This window comes from Leopardus geoffroyi, chromosome B3, assembly GCF_018350155.1.
Source record: "Leopardus geoffroyi isolate Oge1 chromosome B3, O.geoffroyi_Oge1_pat1.0, whole genome shotgun sequence".
Lineage (NCBI taxonomy): Eukaryota > Metazoa > Chordata > Mammalia > Carnivora > Felidae > Leopardus > Leopardus geoffroyi.
Genome location: NC_059337.1, coordinates 62,466,467 through 62,487,477, shown reverse-complemented (window position 1 = coordinate 62,487,477; position 21,011 = coordinate 62,466,467). Strand labels below are relative to the sequence as shown.

The 21,011-nt window shown below is 46.0% G+C and overlaps 2 protein-coding genes across 7 annotated transcripts in view; one reads left to right on the top strand and one right to left on the bottom strand.

Moving 5' to 3' along the window:
• RAD51 (RAD51 recombinase) overlaps positions 1-1,450 on the top strand; it is a 35,525-nt gene extending 34,075 nt beyond the window's left edge. For all 3 annotated transcript variants that reach the window (XM_045450015.1, XM_045450014.1, XM_045450013.1), the window contains exons 8-10: positions 211-340; positions 548-669; positions 1,116-1,450. In XM_045450015.1, coding sequence (XP_045305971.1) covers positions 211-340; positions 548-669; positions 1,116-1,239 — 376 coding nt within the window. In that variant the 3' untranslated portion in view covers positions 1,240-1,450. The remainder of the gene's footprint in view (positions 1-210; positions 341-547; positions 670-1,115) is intronic.
• On the bottom strand, positions 24-19,610 carry RMDN3 (regulator of microtubule dynamics 3). 4 transcript variants are annotated; one of them, XM_045450010.1, is made up of 13 exons: positions 19,478-19,610; positions 18,906-19,118; positions 16,461-16,653; positions 15,885-16,028; positions 9,997-10,288; positions 9,103-9,205; positions 6,071-6,131; positions 4,581-4,656; positions 4,349-4,426; positions 4,008-4,106; positions 3,750-3,803; positions 3,563-3,643; positions 24-411 (listed from the first exon to the last, which is right to left on the bottom strand). In XM_045450010.1, the coding sequence occupies exons 2-13, from the start codon at positions 19,090-19,092 to the stop codon at positions 397-399; spliced, it is 1,383 nt and encodes a 460-aa protein (XP_045305966.1). In that variant the 5' UTR covers positions 19,093-19,118; positions 19,478-19,610; the 3' UTR covers positions 24-396. The 4 variants fall into 4 exon arrangements, with proteins under 4 accessions (XP_045305966.1, XP_045305965.1, XP_045305968.1 ...); XM_045450009.1 differs by lacking the exon at positions 24-411 and adding an exon at positions 2,653-3,322; XM_045450012.1 differs by lacking the exon at positions 24-411 and adding an exon at positions 2,653-3,322 and having other exon boundaries at positions 18,906-18,997; positions 19,478-19,569.
• Positions 19,611-21,011: the final 1,401 nt, after the last annotated feature.

The window sequence follows — 21,011 nt, the reverse complement described above, 5'->3', positions numbered from 1 at the left end:
AAAAAAAAAAGATGAAGCCATAATCCACTTGAACTTACTGGAAATTATACTTTTTACATAGTGCCTCAGACGTGAATACTGTACAAATATTTTAATTAACACATTTATGTACAAATATAACTATGAATATGAAAGTTTAGGGTAGTAAGGAAGGGAGCAGAATCTGACACAGGCTAGAAGTAGGCTTCATAGAGTCCTTGTTTCCTATAGGTATGCACTGTTAATTGTAGACAGTGCCACTGCCCTCTACAGAACTGACTATTCGGGTCGAGGGGAACTTTCAGCCAGGCAGATGCACCTGGCCAGGTTTCTGCGGATGCTTCTGCGACTTGCTGATGAGGTAAGTTGTGGGATAGGGACAGACCATGCCTAAGTTTCAGGGTCCTTGCTGGGAGATCAGAACATCAGTACCTGGTGTCATGAAGATAACAGATAGGAAGAGATATGTATATTAATCATTCTTTACTTTGTGGGGAAAGGGGTGGCAACAGTAGGGTTCTTTGAATATCTGGCCACAAAAAATGACATTTATTGTTTCCCCCATCAGTTTGGTGTAGCAGTGGTGATCACCAACCAGGTGGTAGCCCAAGTGGATGGAGCAGCCATGTTTGCTGCAGATCCTAAAAAACCTATTGGAGGAAATATCATTGCTCATGCCTCAACAACCAGGTAAAGTGATGGGATAAGCGATTTTGTCTTGGGGTGTCATATTAACTGAAGTAAACATGAAGATATAACATTTCCATTAAACCTGGTTAAAGCTTTTGTTGTATAATTAGACACAGGAGCCCTTGCTAAATCTAATTGTCATGCCCTGGTTAGTACAGATGTTTGCTTTTAGTTTACAAAAGAATGAAAAGCCCCCAAATATGAAAGAATGAATATGAAAGATAGGCCTCTTCCTCGTTAGTAAAAAAGTAATTATTTCAAAATGTTAAATTCACTAAGGGGCAGGATAGAAGTTGATTCCTCCAGGTTGTAAATGTCCCTAAGGAATACAGAAAGATCCCCAAAGTCCTAGGAAGTATATATATCTGGAAAAAAAATTCATATCTACCATAAATAGGAAAAAGATTTTAAAATTATAATAACTTTGGTCTGTTTCTTTGGGTCAGACTGTATCTGAGGAAAGGAAGAGGGGAAACCAGAATCTGCAAAATCTACGATTCTCCCTGTCTTCCTGAAGCTGAAGCTATGTTTGCCATCAATGCAGATGGAGTGGGAGATGCCAAAGACTGATTCACTGGGGCTTTTCCTGTGATAAAGCTTAAGTGCTACAGCCTAATGGAGAGGACTGCTCCCTGGGTCTTCTTCACAGGCCTCTTCCTGTTTTCCTGCCAGAAAAAGGCTTCTGGAAAAACACCTATTCTATCAGTTTTCTGATGGTGTAAACAGGAGACAGGTCAGTAGTCACAAACTGATCTGAAATGTTTATTCTGTCTGGAGTTTATTAATGTCTATGTGAATTATTTGGGGGGAAGTAAGGAAGATGTTTGACATCGTGCCTTAGGGTAGACTCAGAACTAACAGATGTTCCCCTGGCCAATCTTTAGTTCCCTTGAAGACAAAAGCTGGTGAGACTGGACTCTTCTCTATCTGAACAATGTTGAAATGCCTGGGTGGCAAAGGAAGTAGGTCTCCTCACTGGTGTGTTTTGTTTTGTTTTGTCAGTAAAACTGTCAGAAGTAGGTTTTTAAGTTAGTTTGCCTGAATTATAGAAGAATTTGTTTTTATTTAAGGGCTACTGAGCAGGCCTACTGGGCTACCAGCCCTTCAACATCTATGTGCTTGTTTTTTTAACTGCTAAGAGTAACTCAAGATAATTCTGGAATCTTAATCATTTCAGAAGCTCTAAGTAGATTTAGTGTGGGGCTACTAATAAAGTAGTTATTTGTGCGGTTTATAGGAGTTATTCTGGTGTAAGCTGAATATTTTGAGAGGGCCTTCAAAATAATTTATTGGCACTAACTGATCAGTTTCTATTGCTTTAAAATTGAGAATTTTAAAGGGAAGTCATACATTCAGATGATTTAGCTTACTAGCCTTCAATGTAATAGATATTACAAGATGAATATCCAATGACTTTCCCATGGCCTTTGTATTAAGCTTTTGTTATAGAGTCCTGATACTTGTCCATACTATTCTACTTGAAGGGTTTGAGATACTTCTCTTCTTCCCCTTCAGACTTCTACTCAGGATGAATTTTAACCAGCTCTTCAAATTTCAAAGGGCCTCTCGGCTAGTATTGGAAAGAGAGGCATAGAAAATCTCTGCCGTTGCCTGTGTTGATCCTACTGTATGTAGGGAAATAGGAAGACACAGTCAATTTAATGCAGCTTTGTTTAAAGAATGGAGTATCTCTCAGGTCTTGTCCTTCATTTCTTTACCACAAAACAAACCTGGGATGGTGTATATATATATAGTAAGCCAGAGTGGCAGATTCTGGAATGGAAGTAAAAGGATTTCAATCTTTTAGGCTTTGTGCTGTTGGCCATAAGAGTCAACTAGTTAGAATAGACCTTGGCCAGCCTTTTTTAGTTGTAACTAAAATTTCCACTGAAAAGAGCTTAAACTATTAGGTGCTATTTGTCTGCAATAGCTTCTGTAGTAGGAAGTAGTTATGGAAATGTCAAGCAAGAAAGGGGAATATAGTCACTTCTAATCAAATTTGGTTTATTTCAAGTTTGTACCAAAATATATTCCAGGCAACTCCTCAGATCATCATTTCACAGTCTCCTGTCTTATGCACTGTGCCCTTCTAAAAGCTGCTGGGATTCTATTCTGGAAGTATTCCAGCCCCTCAGCGCAGGAATATAGTTAGAATTCACATGATAGGGGAGAAGAGGGCAATATTTTGGGGCTGCTATGACCTTTCCTTTTACCATGATAGGGTATGGTTTTAGGACTATATACTTTGGTGTTGAATATTAATCAGTAGAAAAGATTAGAGAGTACAAGTTCTATGTTTTGTTCCCATAGCTCTTTGAAGTTCATCCACTCACAGGCTAAAGGCAGCCTTCAGTGCTAGTCTTGGTTTTTCAAGAATTCACTTAAGAGAACTATAGAAATCCAGGCCTCAAGTACTTCCCCAACTTCAGATTAGATAAAGGATTAGAATAAATTAACCAGTGGGCAAGGAAAGAAATTGGGGAATGGTTATAGATACCAGCCAGGCTCGGGAGTCAGGACCCTCACTTAAGCAGTCTTAGATTCCTGATCTAATAAGCAGGGCAGTCTTCCTCAAGTCATGAAGGCCACTGAAATAGGATTATTCTCTTAAAATTACTTCCAATTCTTCCAAGTCTTTCTGGAAAGCTGAATCCTAAGGAGACAAGAGAATAAAACCAAAACTAGACCAGAACTCGAAAATCTAACATTTCCCCAACCACTGATACCTGAGAAGGGCCCTTTGCTTCCTTTTTACCTACTTTCGCAGGACAACCTATGAAATCTGCCTCCTCCCCTAGGTGAGATATATATAAAAGAACCTATATACAATTTTCTAGGGAAGATTCTTTCCTGAAAAAAGGTCACATGATTCAAGAGCTCTTCAAAGTATTACCTCATTGGTGACATCTGGCAGCTCCAGGGCTAACTTCATCCACTGTCTAGCTTCAGAGTTTTTTCCTAGTTCTCTGTAGCACTGAAAAGATACAACAGTGAAAACCTGGGAGAAATAGCACCAGAACCTGGACTTTCAGGACTTCCCACAAATTTTCATCGATGTTGAAAAAGGCAGGTGAGTTTACCTTGGAAATATATACCCTCCCTGCTTTGGAAAATCCTGGCTGTAGTTCTTCAGCCTAGAAAAGGGAGGAATGGGGTTCAGTAAGGGGATTACCATGTTCAAGTCAGGCTGAGGTTTATTAAATAGAGCTTTCCAGTTCCCAACCCAAAGACTGATCCACTCATCCAGGGAACTCTATTTTTAGAAGCTATCCAAGTGGTTCTGATTTTCCCATAGAAAATTGCCCCCTACCAGAAATCCATCCCTTCCTTCCCGATACCTTTAGGAAGCTCTGGAGGGCATCCTGCACAGTGGCACTGAGAGGGCTTTCGAACAAGGCTGTAGCAGTTTTTCTCTCGAGCCAGCTCAGGTGAGAGACCTGCCACCAAAAGAGCAAGGTGTAAAGAAAAAGTTTTAAGTATCTTTAAGAACATCAAATATTCTGTACTTAAAACATGGTCAGATAGGGCTGGGTCCAGTCACCCATAACACAACCATTCAGAGGAAATGGGTACTTGAGCCAGACCAGGCTACGGCCCCTGCTTGCAGGTTTTCACTGCAAGGATAGCAGTGTCACGGGACACTTAGGGCCTTGATACCAGGCCCCAGAATTTAGCTTACCTGGTAGCACCACCTGCCAAGAAGAAAGTGAGCCATAGGGTTTTCTGGCTGGAGAGCAATGGCTTTGTCCACATGCTCCTGAGGGGAAAAATGTAAATCTAAACTACCATCAGAGTTGCTAAGGGAAGAGCAAGTCGTAGACACTGCAGGAGCACCCTTTGCAAGGAGCTGGGATAGAGCAGGCAATCTGGAATAGAGCAGCACAAGGGAAGGAAGAGAAGCCTTTCCTCACCTTGAAGCTAAAGCCACTCTGGATGCGCCTCTGGATGCTCTCATGCTCAGCCAGCTGACCACAAAGCACTGCATACCTAAGGGGGAAAGTGGCAGCGAGCTCAAGGACAAGGAATGGGCTTCTCATCAACTGCCCTCTACCCCCCTCAAGTAGAGCTGAAAATAGCATTTTTATATGTATAAAACTCTCTTCATAAATCTGTAGTCCCAATTCATATTCTTTAACAAACACCGGTAGGCTCACAATTTTCCAAAGTATGCTAGGTACAAAAAAGTGGGGTCCCACCACAGTAAGCTTCTCCTACTTAACATTTAGGCAGTGTCTCAGTCCAAATCTCCACTAATTTCACCATGTAAGGAATATAGCCATGGCGGGGGCATAAAAACTTAAAAAGTGGATCTAATAATCATCAAAACGTAAGGGACCTAAATACATTGCTTATCATCTCCTGAGCAGACACTAAAAGAAGGTCTACGTTAGCTTTAGAAGTATTTAAGTATGTCCCTGGGAAGCTGTACTCGTGGACAAATTGGGATGGGATACTCTAGGAAATTCTAATGTTAATTTGGGAACCAACAGAAGCTGATGAAGACAGGCTTCAGATTTACATCCTCCCACCCAATCAGGGAACAAAGCCAGCCAGCTTTCCATCTTCAAAACCAAACATCTTACTACCCTATCTCCCCAGCATTGTTTCTAGAAGCACAATTGACATTAAATGAGTGTGTAGAGACCCAAGTTGCCTTTTCATTTATTCACTTAAATATCGGGGGCATCTGTATCAGATACTTCCAGAGGCTCATTTCCATATTTCCTCCCAAACAGCTGTTCTCCAAGAATAAAGTGTAAGGCTATTTTCTATCCTTGGGAGTCCAGGAGCCCCAAGGAAGAACACAGGGAAGTGGCACCAAGGACCTGATCCCTGAGAGGAGCTCTTGCAGAGACTATCTGAGGGCAGAAATATGGAAAGCAAGGGAGAGGTGGGAAGAGAATTTTCACTAAAAACTCTTGAGGTGCTGGAAACAGACCCTAGGACACAAGTTGGATTTGACCCGTGGAAGTTGGCAGAACCTTGCCTGACAAAGACCACAAACAGGGTTGATGTTTTTGTAAGCTGATAAACTAACTCATGCAAGCCAAGCAAAGAAGCCAAAGTCCACCACCAGCCAGGGACTGCAGCTGGGGGAAGGAAGAGCTTGTGCAGGACAAACTACAAACTGTGCCAGCTTCCTTGAAAAGCCAAGAACCCACAAATTTTGTAGCTAGGATAACTCTTAAAAAGCTATGCGTTTCTCTAAGTCCCAACAACAAATCCTATTTCCCCTTGCCTCACTCCCAAGGCACCTTCCAAAAATCGACCCCCCCCTCCCCCCAGGTCCCTGCTCCCTCTCCTGTCTCCTTTGGCAAGCGCCTTTGTGGTCAGGGCAGAGAAATGGCTCTCTTCCACTCTAACTCATGCTAACTCTTCCCACGACCCTGTAGATTATTACCACTGGTGACATTCAGCATTCTCATCCCCCTTCTCCAGAGCAGCCTCTGCCTCTTCTTTTCCTGTAAGACAAAGGTAATCCAGAGTTGACAAGCGTTCCCATGCACACTTCCACAGCAGGGGCTCTGGCAACAATAACTGCTCTAGCTCTTACTAATCCCTATCCTGGCTAGATTTGTTTGAAATAATTTTGAGTTTGAACAGAATGAAAAGCTATAAATAGAGCGAGGTGAAGCAGAAATTATCCCTGAGAAGCTTTCTGTCTCTGTCATCAGCTGCCCAGCTACCTTCTGTTTTGTTTTGTTTTTACAGCATTCACCTGATGTGCTCAAAGCATTTTAAACTTTTTTTTTTTTTTTTTTTTTTAATTGAGAGAGAGGGAGAGAGAGAGCACAAGCTGGGGAGAAGCAGAAAGGGAGACACAGAGTCCGAAGCAGGCTCCAGGCTCTAAGCTGTCAGCACAGAGCCCAACTCAGGGCTAGAATCCACACTGTGAGAGCCAAAGTCAGACACTTAACCAACTGAGCCACCCAGGTGCCCCTCAAAGCATTTTAAATATAAAACAACCCAATGGCAAACTATTCCCAACAGACCTTATCTTAGAGGGTTGTGGACAGGCTTCAAGGTGTCCATGTATTCTCTGGAGTTGTATAAAATTTACCTACAGGTACATTTTATTGAGGAGAGGGCCTACAGCTTTAATCAAATTCTCTAATGGATCTGTGTTCCAAGATTAAACACAGCTCTAGATCAAAACTCCTCACCAGAGCCAAATGGACCAATGTCTGACCAGAGATGACATTCACTTAGTTTTCTAGGCACTAAGACTGATAAAGAAATCAAGGCCTAAACACATGAAGGCTCTTGACAAGGATTTTCTAGGCTAACAAGGAGCCTGGAGCCCTCTAGCTGGAGAACATCATGCCTACAACACTGGAGAAAAGAGCACACTGCAAAATAGGACTTCTTGATTAAAGCCGAGAGGGCTTCAAAGGAAACATGGAGAAAATGGAACAAAAGTAATGGGTTGAGGTGATAGGCTAGCTGATGTGAAATGTTTCTTCATGCTGAAATTATAATTATGGTATAAAGTTGCATATGCAACAAATACATTTTTAAGATGGCTGATGAGAAATAACACCCCTCCCCAATAACCTTTCCTCCACCCCTTTTTAAGACCACTCTTTTTTATTTTGAGAGAGAGGACTTGTATGAGCAGGGGAGGGGCAGAGAGAGGGAGAGAGAGAATCCCAAGCAGCCTCCACACCTTCAGTGCAGAACCCAACATGGGGTTTGAGCCCACGAAACCTGAGATCATGATGTGAGCCAAAATCAAGAGTAGGACACCTGACTGAGCCACCCAGGCACCCTATAACCTCCCCTTTCTAAACAATGACCGGGGCACCTGGGTGGCTCAGTCAGTTAGGCGGCCAACTTCGGCTCAGGTCATGATCTCACGGTCCGTGAGTTCGAGCCCCGCGTCGGGCTCTGTGCTGACAGCTCAGAGCCTGGAGCCTGTTTCAGATTCTGTGTCTCCCTCTCTCTGACCCTCCCCCGTTCATGCTCTGTCTCTCTCTGTCTCAAAAATAAATAAACGTTAAAAAAAATTAAAAAATAAATAAATAAATAAATAAACAATGACCAACTGTGGCCCCATCAGTGGGAGGACATGGTCTCTTAGTGGATTTTTCCCTGCCCACTTCAAAGCACTCTCTTAATAGAAAAATCAGAGCTGAGAGTTTCTTCCTGCCAAGTTAGACATGAGGGTGAAAAGATATCACCTAAGATCCCACACAATGGCCTCCTCCTGGTGGTCCGACTTTTAGAGATAGAACAAAATGAAGAACTTTAGACACATCAAGGATGGTCCTAAAAAAGCCACGATTCTAGAAGCAGGGCCTCCAAAGATGTTCAATCTGTCCTCCAGCAGGAGTAGACTTGTACAGAATTGCTAAGCTCTGCAGACCAGACCAGAGCACTGGCTATGGCTGCTCTAATCACCACTCTGCCTTCACCTTCAGGTTTCATCCTGGCTACTGGTACTAATAAGAGATGATCAATGATCAAAAAGAAAGGTTCTTGTTGATACCAAGAGTCCAGATATTAGCCCAAAAGCTGATCAGAATCCTCACCTGAAATTTAGGAGGGAAAGCAAAAGCTTTTGAGAAGAAGCAAACAGAAATTAAGCACCTTCTGTTAAAACTTGGAGATTTTTCTGAAAATATCAATAAACATTCAACTCAACTGGCCTAGTCTTTCTATATTGACAGAATTCTACAAATGACCTTGAGGTATGTCAGATTCTACATTAGCAAAGACTCGATGTTTGTAAGTGAAGAAGTAGACATGTCCACTTTGGATAGTTCAACTGACTTTAGATAACTGAATAAGACCTAGAAGTCTATTGATGGTGCCTGACTTGGGCTGTATGGCTAGGCAGGACCCATCTTCCCCACAAAGCCAGTCATTTCTCAAAGTCCCAGGATTCTCAGTGATATGACAGGGAAGAGCCCTGAACTTGGCATAATTCAGATGCACCCTACCTCCCAGGATACACACTTTGGTAACAGAGTTGCTAAATTGATCCCAAAGATTCCTAAGCTAGCAGCAGTCTTCCAAACCACTCCTTACAGGCCCTCACCGAACATTCCACTCCTGTTCTTAGAACACATGCTCCACAGGCTCCGTAACAAACCAGATTCCTAAGCAACAGCAAAAAACCCTCTTCAGATTAATAAAGTAGGCTTTGCCCTCTCTTGCAGCTGGGGAGTGAGAACAAAGAATTGCGCTAGTTTGATACAACTATCCCTAAAAACATTTGCACCTGTATTAATCATGATGTGCAGAGAAACAGACTGTGCTGTCTCAAGAAGGAAGAAGCCCATGGGAACCAGAGTTTGTGCTGAGTGAAAGAGGGAGCCACAACTGCCCTGACAGCCTACATCTTCTCTTAGTAGTTCCCCTGAGCCCCAGATGAGCCAGCTATACCCCTAGAATCAGTCACCTTCCCACCAGGAATCTGTCAGCACTTACCATTTAGGGCATATGACTTCTTCTCGCTCACCTCCTCAGTGAGCTCACACATGTCACTGTAGGCCCGGGCCAGACGCCAGAGAAAATCCTGCCGATTTCCATACTGCAGACCAAACAGAGGGATGGATAAGGCCCCTTTTCAGCTGCAGAGAACTGGGGCTCTGGCCTTCTCCCCACGCCCCTTTCAGTTTCCAAGCTAGTGTGTTATAAACTGACATTAGGCCAGCCTTATACACAGTATTTCATCCCCATGTCCTCCCACCTGCACTTAGCTAACTAAGGACGCATTATCTCTAGACAGTAGATTGCACAACCCTTCAGAGTGAGGGCATTCTGGCCTGACACCATGAGGAATAAAGGTCAACTCCAAGATGAAGTGAGGCACAATGAAAGAGAAGTCTTGCTGACACAATGAAAAAGTGAAAATGCCCAAGAAAAGGAAAAATTCTAACTGGGGTATTTATACCTGGGTGAGCATAAATTCTAGCAGTGAACCAGAGAAAGGAACTGTGGTTGAATGACCTATACACTTGTTACAGAAATTTCAAGTAGGGCAGGCAGCTTGGGCTCTGCCTCAAGAGAAATAAAAAGAAAAACTATTCTGGTTCTTTCCACATTTCTCTCTACTGTAAGAGGTAGAGCTCTTTAGCAGTAGTTCTACAGGAGGCAGAGGACTGGGGAGGAAGCTCTAGGGCAGGCGGCACACCTAGGCCCCTGGGGGCAGTGCGTGGCCTACTTGAATAGCACATGCAGCCCTGGGGGGTACATGCAGAACCAGCCATCTCACCCTCCCTTCCCTTCCCAGGTCACCTTTCAGGCTTATCAACTACAGGGGCCTGCTTTCATTCTCGGAGGGTTGGGGGTTAGTAAGGGCAGACGGAGCTGGAGCCTCACCGCCAGCTTGTTGTTGAGCAGCAGCTGGAAACCCTCCCGCTTGCCCTGCTCATTGCCCTGGTGTAACTCATCGGCCTGCTGCAGGAGGGGCAGCACATCCTCCAGGCCAGGGGAGCCTCCAGCCTCCAGGGCTCTGGCTGCTGGGCCTGAAGCCACCTCCACCTCCACCTCCAGGTCCAGAGAATCCTTTCTTCCCATCTTCACAGTCTCACAGCTCACTTCGTCTTCCCCGTCATCACTTTCCCTGTCAGAGTCATGCTCGTAGTCTGACTCAGCGTTGGCCGTTGTATACCTGTGGCAGAGAAATGTAAGTGACAGGGTCAAGGGAGATTTTTTAGCCTCAGAGCCCTAGGGTCTATCCCCACCCACAAACAAGGGCTCTTCATGGCACTGCTGTCCAAAGCCCCAAGTAAAAACCATTTCTATCACTTAAGGGCAGAAATTAGTCCTTGAGAGAAAACTTCCCAGGGGGAACTATGGGCTGGGAAAATGATGCCTCCTGTAGGGAAAGAGTGACCAGCGGGGGACAATGTGGCAGCCAGGGGCTGATGCTGAGCTACCGCCAGGTCAGGCAGATAATCAGAAAAAGCCTAGAAGAGAAGCTGCCTAAAAAGTAATGTACCAAAATACTGCTAGTAGATCTCAGGGTAGAAGAATTAAAGGTAATCTTTTTTGTATTTTTTAATATACAGGACTGCTTTAGTGAGCATATATTCTTATAAGTAAAAAAAGACATACTTAAGATAAAAACTATAATGTAGGTGGAACTGATCTCCTGAGCTAGATTCTCACCAGGCTAAGGGCCTGTCAATCATTTTTGTTTTATCAGCCAAAAGCACCTGCCACAAACAATGTGGTTGGGTGCCAGCCTCTGAGGCCACGGGCAGCCCAAATAGCAACGTTTTCTTTCTCAATTCAAGGTATGCGTCTCTCCTAAGTCAGCAGCCAAACCCAAACCACAATAGGAGTAGCCCTTGGAAACCTTAGGAACTTGCCAGGGATGGGGAAAGGCCACTTTGCAGCTGGAATCAGGAGAGGAGGAAGATCCAAACAGAGCCCCCTGGGAAGGTATCTCTGGGGCCACCGTAAGAAATGCCTCCTAGGAGCCCCCAACCTTGATGCACTCACTGAAGAGGAGGCCAAGTTACTCTTGGCTTCATTAGCAGCTGATTGGGATGTTCTCCCTAACCACCAGCTGACTCAGACAAAAACTGAGAAGGTACGACTTTCAAGGGCTAGAACCGGACACCAGAGCAACCTCCAGACTTGAGTGAAGGCAAAGCAGGTTCTGTCAGAACCAAAAGGTTCCTAAGCACAAGGAGGATCTTAGGGCCATTTAGGGATAAGACTTCCTCCATCCCAGAATGAAAGATAGGGACAGGATACCTGTGGCTGAAGAAGAGATGAGAGGGAGACCTACAAATAAAGACAATACAAGACCACTTAAAGTTGGGCTGAGAGCTGTAGGTCAGAAAGCCAGACAGCAAGGAGTGAAGCTCCATCCAGAAGTACCAAATGACCAACCAGACCTAGTGCCCCATCCATGCTGCTTTATCAAGGAGCTTCCAGACTCATCTAGTGAAGCGTCCCAGGATCAGCTACTACGGGAACTTGTAAGGTATTGAAAACCTAACTTCACCTTGCTGAGTAAATGTGACCCGAGTTCTTTCCCCTCTAGCAATGTGCAGTAAAAACTTCAGAAATTAAAGGGACAAGGAAAAGTGGCATTGGATTTTGCAAACCAACCTGGCTGGTGATGAACAAGACCACACACAGGCAGCCTAGAGAAACTCCCAACCAATTCTTACAGCTTGGACAATAGCCTGCCCCAAATGAGAAAATCAAATCAGAGTCTACTAGTGCCTCTACTCATGCCAGCCAGGCCCAAAGGCAAGATGGGTAAATGGGTTACCTGGGACAAAGAGCTGGAGTCTCATGTTTCCTGTTGCTAGAAGGGGAGACACCACTGCCTGCTGCTGAACCCCCTCCAATTAGGAGTTCTAATGAGGAGTCTCCCAGGGAGGGACCCCTACCCTTACCCCTTTTAGAGCAGAGGCATCTGGATAGTCTCTCCAGAGAGCTCACATGGCTGAAGAAAAGGAGTGGTCAGGAGGGACTTTGTTGCCACCCACGGAGTGAGAGCTGGTGGGTCCTTGTGAGGCAGTGAGGCTGAACAGTGAGGAGGCCTTTTACTGCACCTCAGCCTCGCTTCAGGGAGCTCTGCTCTGCCTCACTAATTTGCAACCTGGCTGGCTGGCATGCAGTGGGTGGGCAGACACTATTGCTCAAGCACAGACGTCAGCCTTGTGAGCTGCCAGGGCTCAGCTACAGGGGCTACGTCTCTACACTGATACCATTTTCTCACGCTTAGACCACCAGTCCAGCCCTTGGAGAAATCAGACAGGGGAGAGGGAGGGAGAGAGAGAGAGAGAGAGAGAGAGAGGGAGAGAGAGAGGGAGGGAGGGAGGGGGGGAGGGAGGGGGGGAGGGAGGGAGGGATGTGCCTTTTGTTTAACATGCCCTGAGGCTTTTGAGGTCTACCAGGGACTGGCAGGGACCTTTGAAAAGTCTCTTTGGAGCTGTGCCCTTGGGTGGAACACACTGTTCCCATACAAGGTAGAGGATCCATGGCTCCCTCGAAGCAAGGAGGCTAGAGCTACCCTACTCCACCCCTTGAGGAGAGCCCCCAAGTCAGTGATCAAGGACTCAGTTACACGCATATCCCCTTCTTCTGACAATTAAGTTTCTTTGACTCCTCCTAAACCCCATTAGAAGGGCTGAGCTAAAACATTCAAAGACAACCAGGCATGGGAGACTAACCGGTGAGGGAGATAAGACCAACCTAAATGAGGTGATAAATGCCCAAGGAGGGGTGGCAATGGGGTTGTAGGCAATCCTTCTTGGCTGGGATGCCTGGGAAGGCTTGCTGGAGGAGCTGGTGTTTTAGGGGAAGCTGCGTTTTGACCAGGAAAGAACTAAAGCTGTGTTTGGTACAATGCTCAGGGAACAAGCTCACGAACCCACATGGCGATTCTGCCTCTGCCACATTCAGTCGATCCCCTGGGAGTTCAAAGTTGCTCCTTTATTTGGAAGAAAAAGGCAATACAGCTTTTAGGGGAGTAGGGCATCAAATATTCTTAGCATTTCATCCTTCAAAGAAGCACTCCTTCCCTGGTCCCGCATGTTCAAAGCTATTGTAGGGTTTATGGTTTCCTCCCAAAACCCCCCCTTGGCCTATATGGCACTGACCATGGCAAAAAGAATTATCCACCACGGCCACTGCCCCAGATAGCAGCAAGCTAAACCAGAGTCTTGCACCGAGGCACCATCAGCTTCTACGTGCCACACGATCAGTCATGGGCTGAGCTTGCTGGAGCTATGAGAAAGCCACCCTTCCTCTTGTCCCATCACAGATGGCTGATGGGCCTGTCCTTCCCTTTATGGCCTTGGGAGCCCCAATGAGCACTCCAAGCAGTGAAGCACCCACAGGCCTCCCTGGTTAAACACGCTGGCTCTCTTCCCAGAAGTTTGTACAACTTCTTAAAATCATCATTAAGAGTCTTGAGTTCTACATCCTGATCTTGGGGAGAGCTGTGACCTCTCCTGTTCTACCCTCTTACAAACATCAGTTTCCCCACCTCCAGTGACCTGCTAAAAATGGGTTGCACAGAGATGCTCCTTAAGTCTCAGGGTCCACTTTGTCCTTCTTTCTTTTCAGTCCAGATGTGTCAAACATGAATTCCATTTTTGCCCCCTCCTCTAACACAGCCTTCTGGAAACAGGCAGAAGTATTAGGTAAATGGAAAGGGGCCACGTCCATGAGCCCTTGACAATACAGATAACAAGGATCAGACAACCCCAACAACAGTAGTCAGAAGTGGAGGACTAAAGCTTGTAGCAAGAGGTGCCCAAGCAATAATCAAATCCAGCACAGATACCCAATGGCAGTAATATCGAAAAAGAGAGTAATAATGTCATTCTTAATTTTCTTAGAAAACCAATGAGGACAGGCAGGAGAATATAATGGCCCAAACAAGAAAATGAGGCTGAAATTTTCTGAGTAAGATGTACTGAACAGATACTACAGCTGTGGATAGTATGGGTAGGTCTTTCCTGGGCAGTGAGCTGTGGCAGCTCTTTAGTCCATGGGAAGAACTCCCAAGGGCTGCATGGAACATTTCTTCCTGAAAAAGCTTTTCTATGCCCCAACCACCAAGCCAGGCCTTAAATCACAGACCCTCTACCCCTGCAGACGAGCCCAGCTGAGCCTGCACTCAGTAGCTGTATAACCTTGGGCAAGGCATCAAAGCTCACTAAGCCTCAAGTCTCCATGCGTGAAACAGGGAGAAGAGCAGCATCTACTTCATAGGATCCCTGTGAGAATTAGGTGAGGAAATGCCTCTAAAGTACTTAGCGTGCTGTCACAGGAAAAATGAACAGTAGTTACTATCATAAGGTGTTTCAGCTAAAGAACACTGCTGAATGGCTGTGTACATGTTTATAACTAAATCAGCCCTTCTGTCCCCACATAAGGCTGGACTATTCTCTGTGCCACTCTTTTCCTTGAGGAGGAAGAAAGGTCAGCCTTGAGATCTCAGGCCACCTAGATGACTGGAGCCAGCAATAGACAAGGGCAGAAGCTGCCAGTGACAGCATTAGGCACAATAAAAATGTTCATTCAGACTCCATCCTTGACACAGAAGTTTGAAAATGGCATTATTGGCTTAAAATCGAAAAGCCCTTAGCCTGACCATGTTTGGAGGCTGTCCACCAGACTCCTGCCTGCTGCCCATATCACAGTAAGGCCTACGGTCAGAAGTGCTAAGCTACCAAGTACTTGGGACAGTCAGCTCCCACCTGTGAAGATGCCAAGGGAGCATGAGCAAGCCTCCTGTGTGGGAACACAGGAGCTCCCAGGAGAGGGGAGCACACCATTGGTGCTTGGAGGGCTCTGTAAACCTGGCCCAGCCACTGAATGCAGGAAATAAAGTCATAACACAATGCTTATAAAGTCCTTGTAATAGGGGCGCCTGGTTGGCTCAATCAGTAGAGCGTGTGACTCTTGATCTCAGGGTTGGGAGTTCAAGCCCTACACTGGGCATGGAGCCTACTTAATTAAAATATTTAGAGGTGCCTGGGTGTCTCAGTTGGTTAAGTGTCCAACTTTTGATTTCAGTGCAGGTCATGATCCTGTGGTTCCTGAGTTCAAGCCCCATGTTGGGCTCTACATTGGGAGCGTGGAGCCTGCTTGATATTCTCTCTCTCCCTCTCTCTCTCTGCCCCTCCCTTGCTCTCAAAATAAATAAACTTAAAAAAAATTATAAAGCCCTATGATAACACAGGAAAATACCCAACTAATGTTACAGGAAAAATAAAAATAAAAAAATAATATGGTAACTGTAAAAAAAAAACCTGCTCAGAGGAAAATAACAGATGCAAGCATCAAGCATTTTTTTTTTTAATTTTTTTTTCAACGTTTATTTATTTTTGGGACAGAGAGAGACAGAGGATGAACGGGGGAGGGGCAGAGAGAGAGGGAGACACAGAATCGGAAACAGGCTCCAGGCTCTGAGCCATCAGTCCAGAGCCTGACGCGGGGCTCGAACTCCCAGACCGCGAGATCGTGACCTGGCTGAAGTCGGACGCTTAACCGACTGCGCCACCCAGGTGCCCCGCAAGCATCAAGCATTGTTAACATTCCACTTGGCTGGGTGACATAAGGTAGATGGTTTTTCTTGTTTAACCTATTCTGTGCTTTATTCATTTATACCCTTACCTTGTTCCAAAAATTATTCACGCAGCTCAGTGTGGATTTTCTATATAAATAATATTTTCGCAAAACGTAATCCAGCTGAAGCCACAACTGCCTCCAGGAGAAAAAAAACTCACCCGCCTTCGCTCTCAGCATCTGTGAACGTGGCTCCTGAGGTGGCTGTGAAGTAGACAGAGCTGGAGCCAGTAGAGTCACTCCTCTCTCGGGCAAAAGGGAATCTCCGCCGCCGAGCCACTCTCTGGCTCTCTTCCATGTGGGATCTGAAAAGCAGGCCCCTTTAGAGAGGGTGCCATCAGGCCCCAGCCTGCCTGTTTTTCCCTTCCCCATGAGGGAAGCTCTTAACTACTGCTGCTCATTAAATGGCCAAGAATGGACAAAATCCTGGGTCTCTACCCTTAGGAGAACAAGAAGGGCAGCTCCCTGGCCCAGCCCCATTGGGCATACCAGGTAAGTCAGAACAAAGCATTTCAGCTGCTCCCACAGACCACCAGGCCCCAAAAGCAGCAAGGAACTTACGGAAGGCAAGGTACCAAGCATACAGCTTCCCTGCCAGTTATGGGAGAAGCTGTAAAACTGGCTTCTTCCTTAGGGACAGGCAGCAAAGGCCAGGACACGGCTCAGCTGAAAAGCTATAGGGGCTGGGAAAAGTTGAGGGGCGGGGGCGAGGTGGGACAGAAGGCCGCATCACTCACCGGACCTCCCCAACAATCTGCCCGGCAAGCCCCTGCAGGCTGCTCCTCAGCTCCTCCACCTCCCGCCGCAGGGCTGCCAGGCTGCTGAGCACAAAGTCCAGGCGGTCCAGCACCTCCTCCTGCCCTTCTCGTGGAAGGCTGGGCAGCACTGCACCATCTCCAGCCTCGCCTGGGACTGCCCGCAAAGGCCTCACTGAAGGAATGACAGCAGACAATGACGCTCATGAGATAGAGTGAGGAAAAGATCTTGGACCTGGAATTCAAGAACACTTGCTTCTCACTGGAGCTCAATTTACAAAAACCCTTGAGGCTCAGACAGTATAGGTTCACAGGTAGGTCCTGGTAACAAGTCTCAAGTGACTATTCAAAGAAAAAAAATTCCAAGATCTCAATCTATAAACAAGAGCCCACTCTGTTCCAAGAACCTTCCACAGCAAGGCAGGTAACATAAAATGCTTGCAAGACTTTAGTACCCAGAAGGCAGGACACCTGCCCTGCCAAAGGAAAACAAAACCCCTTACATGCCTAGCTCTCAAATACCAGGCAGTCGATACTCAACACACAGCAAAACTAAAATTGAACTCAAATTCTGATCTTTCATTTCACAAAGAATAGCAAAGACAACTCTGAGCTCCTCTTCATTTAACACCATCATAGAAGGGCAAAAAAAGGGGCAGTTACTAAGAGCAAAGGTATACTGGGAATACCCCATCCACACCCCATGGGAAAAACACCATTACCAAGCCCTCAATTGAGTTCGGGTAAATTCCAACAATAAATGCTAACATCTGGTAGCTACCTAAGGCAATTGGCCTGGAAAATGTAAAAATACGGAAGAACTAGGAAGGCAGGACCCACAGTCCAGGCAAGCATAAATGTGTTCAAGGACATCTAGTGACAGTGTAGGTCCCCATTACAATACGTACCCAACAGCATTCAAGAGCAAGAGGGGCACCTGGGTGGCTCAGTAGGTTAAGCAACCGACTTCAGCTCAGGTCATGATCTCGCAGTTCATGGGTTCAAGCCCCGCATTAGGCTCTGTGCTGACAGCCTGGAGCCTGTTTCAGATTTCTCTCTCTGCCCCTCCCCCACTTGTGTGCACGTGCTTGCTCGCTCTCTTTCTCTCTCTCAAAATTAAACATTAAAAAATTATTTAAAAAAGCATAGAGCAAGAAAGATTGGGGGGGAGGCGTGAACACACTGGCTTGATAGGAAGAGCATGCGACCTTGATCTCAGGGTGGAGTTTGAGCCCCACCTCAGATGTAGAGATTAAATAAAATTTTAAAAAAGAAAGGTCTCTGGGAACATGCCACTTTCTCCAAACAGCAGAAGAAAAACTGCTAAGAAGTTACAAACAAACCACAAGGGAAAAAAAAGGAAAGACTAGCACACTCACAATACTAGGTAAGCAGCAGCTTATAAAATGCTGGCCAACAGGTGCAATCTAAATTGATAACTCTAGGGGTGCCTGGGAGGCTCAGTTAAGTGTCTGACTCTCAATTTCTGCTCAGGTCACGATCTCACAGTTAGTGAGTTCCAGCCCGCATTGGTCTCGGCGAGGATGGTGTGGAGCCCACTTGTAATTCTCTCTCCCTCCCTCGCTCTGCCCCTTCAACTCTCTCTCAAAATAAATAAATTTTAAAATAAATAAGTTGATAACTCTTTGAAGACTCTTCTAAAACTAACTTTTCCAATCCATCTGGCATTTGGTAATCAGAAAACACCCATTCCCAACTAACATGGGGTGAGAGGATATGAATGTGCCTCTATTACACACACATGACGAGAGCGGCTTGAACCAGCCCTAGATGCTTTGGTCAAATGACTTAAGGTCAAAGTTTTGCAAAACGAAAGCACTACCCATTTCAGCTGTGGCTGGAAGCCAGCCACATTCAGCTTCAATTGCAGTAAATGCACTCCCAGTTCCATGCTGTGGAAGTCCACAGGACCAGGTGACCAGGCCCAGCCCTGCCACTTAACTGCTCTGTGACAACCTCAGTAAAGTTACATAATCTTTTTGAATCTCAATTTTCTCCTAAGAAGGATAAAAAAAAAACCCTGAATAGTCTCTAAGGTCCCTTCAAATTCTAATACATAATTTAATACATAAATCTCAAGACTTAATCCCCATAAGATTAGTTTTCCCTTTTGCCTTCTTTTGGACTTTTTCTCTACTTATTAAACATTTCACCCACCACTAAGCAAGTGCCTTTTATACACACATAGCACGTTGTGGCCTGAACTAAGCCTGAAAGCTAAACAATTTCACAATATACTTTCCTGGAATTATACGAAGAAGAAGAGAAGAGGAAGACTGCTTTCCTTTTCAATAAACTACAAAAAGGTGAAACTCTCACGCACCCCCACTCCGTTGTCCTGCTAAACGGATCCTAGGCCCATTCGTCAACCATGACTGTAGCCTCAGGGGACCGGCTCCTACCTACCCTGGCGTCTGGGCTCTGAGGTCTGTGTGTAGTCCAGGGAGTTAGGTAGGCTCTGGCTGTGGCCGTGGCGCTGGGTCCGTTTCCACCGCTGGCTGTAAAGGGCACACAGGAATCCAAGGCCCGCGGCGGTGCCCAGCAACAGTCCCAACCCGGCCTGGGCGCCGCCCAAGACCCCCAGTCTAGACATGCTTCATCTGCAGCCCACGTGAGCCACTGGAAGCAGGCGGGCAGGGGGAGAGAGATTCGTGAGCGTGGTCCACCCACCCCGAAGGCCGAACCCCTGGAGATATCTCCTTGCCCAGAACCTGAGCTCCCGACTACCCTCATCCCCGTCTGGACCCTAAGGTTTCCGCCAGACTCCTGTGCGGGACTGACGCGCCTCTCACCCAACCTGGATGCAGCCTCCTGTCCAACACAGCCGCAGCCCTGATCTCAGAGTCAGGTTTCTGGGCCTCCAACTCCCTCCCACGACACTGCAGACAACAAACCCGCCGCCCTGGCTGCAAGCTCCGGGCCTCCCCCGCGCCCTCGGAAGGCACCCTGGCTGGCAGCAGATCGACTCAGACCCTTACCCGACCGCTCGAAACCACGGGGACAGCAGCCACGGCCGCGGCCTCTCCCTGTCAATGGCCGTGACGTCATCAAGCGGCGCCAGCAGCCCCACGCGCCTTTAGGAAGGGGCGGAGACCGCCTTTGCTTTTTCCAGGGGGCGGTGCCAGCTGGGAGCGGGAAAGGGGAACTAAAGAGGGAGGTGGAGAGGGAAAGAGCAGAGAGACTTCTGGGTCGGATACTCCAGCAGTACCACATTCTGGCCAGTTGAGGTTCCATTTCCCTCCAGTCACACCAGTTTTCCTGCTGTTCCCGAATGTCTTTCTCTTTGCGTCTATTGTTGCTTCTGCCTGACCCATCATCTATCTGGAAAACACAACCCCCTTCCCGCCTTTCCTTGACGCTCTGTCATAACTCAGACTTTATTTGATTTTGGCTTAATTTGTTCATCCATTCTTAAAAATGTTTATTTATTTATTGCCTGGGGGGTGGGCAGGGAGAGCGGGAGGAGCAGAAAGAGTGTGCAAGAATTCGGGGCAGGCTGGCCCTGTCAGCGCACAGCCCCATGAAGGGTTCGAACCCACAAACCAGACCATGACCTGAGCCAAAATCAAGAGTCCCAAGCTTAACCGACTGAGCTAGCCAATCTCCTCTGTTCATACATTTTTTACTCAAACCATTTACTAAGTACTAGATAGCACCTTTGGCAGTTCAAAATAGACCAGATAAATTGTTGGTTACTCACAAGAGGTCCCTGAGTCATCAGGGGCAGCTTCTCCCTGCTGACACTTAACAATACAATAGATGCAAACCCCAGCACTAAAAAAAAAAATCTTAAACCTTGCGTTGTCTGTAGTACCTTAATCAACAGGGTTATAAACTGTTTTTCCATTTCCAGAATGTAAATGACATTCATTCCTCTAATGATAACATTTTTTAAATCTTTGGGTGAGGCTGAAACTTGAGTTGATCTCTAATTGCTTATATTCGTTCAGATACCATTTCATTTTTAAAAAATCTGTATTCATCAGGATTTCTGTGCCCACTGTGAAAATTAATAAAGGGAAACCTCTACAGTAGACAGAGGATATTAGAAGGGAAGGCTGGAAGTGGAACCATTCCACTTTATGTCAATTACAGGCAGAATTGTCAATTATAGACGCATAACAGAAGAATAGCAACAGAAGAGAATCATCAAATACAGGCTCCAACAGAGAAGGATGTATGATGATTGCATCTCCTACAATAAATCAACTACCCCTGCAACTCAGCCAAAGAGAAACCGTCATCACCTAAACTCTTGTTTCTTTCCAGTGGATTCATGTTCAGAACAACTCCTCCCAACTTCCTCTTTCTTCTCCATAAAATAACATTCCTTTCCTTTGTTGAACTTGCCTATGGTTTTGCTGTAGCTTGCTTGTCATGGATTACAATTCTCTGCTATTCCTGAATAAACCTGTTTTTGCTGGTGAAATAACTGGCAGTTTTGTTTTTTCAGTTTAACACCACCATGGCCTATTGATTTTTATAATCCACTTATATAGGGGCGCCTGGGTG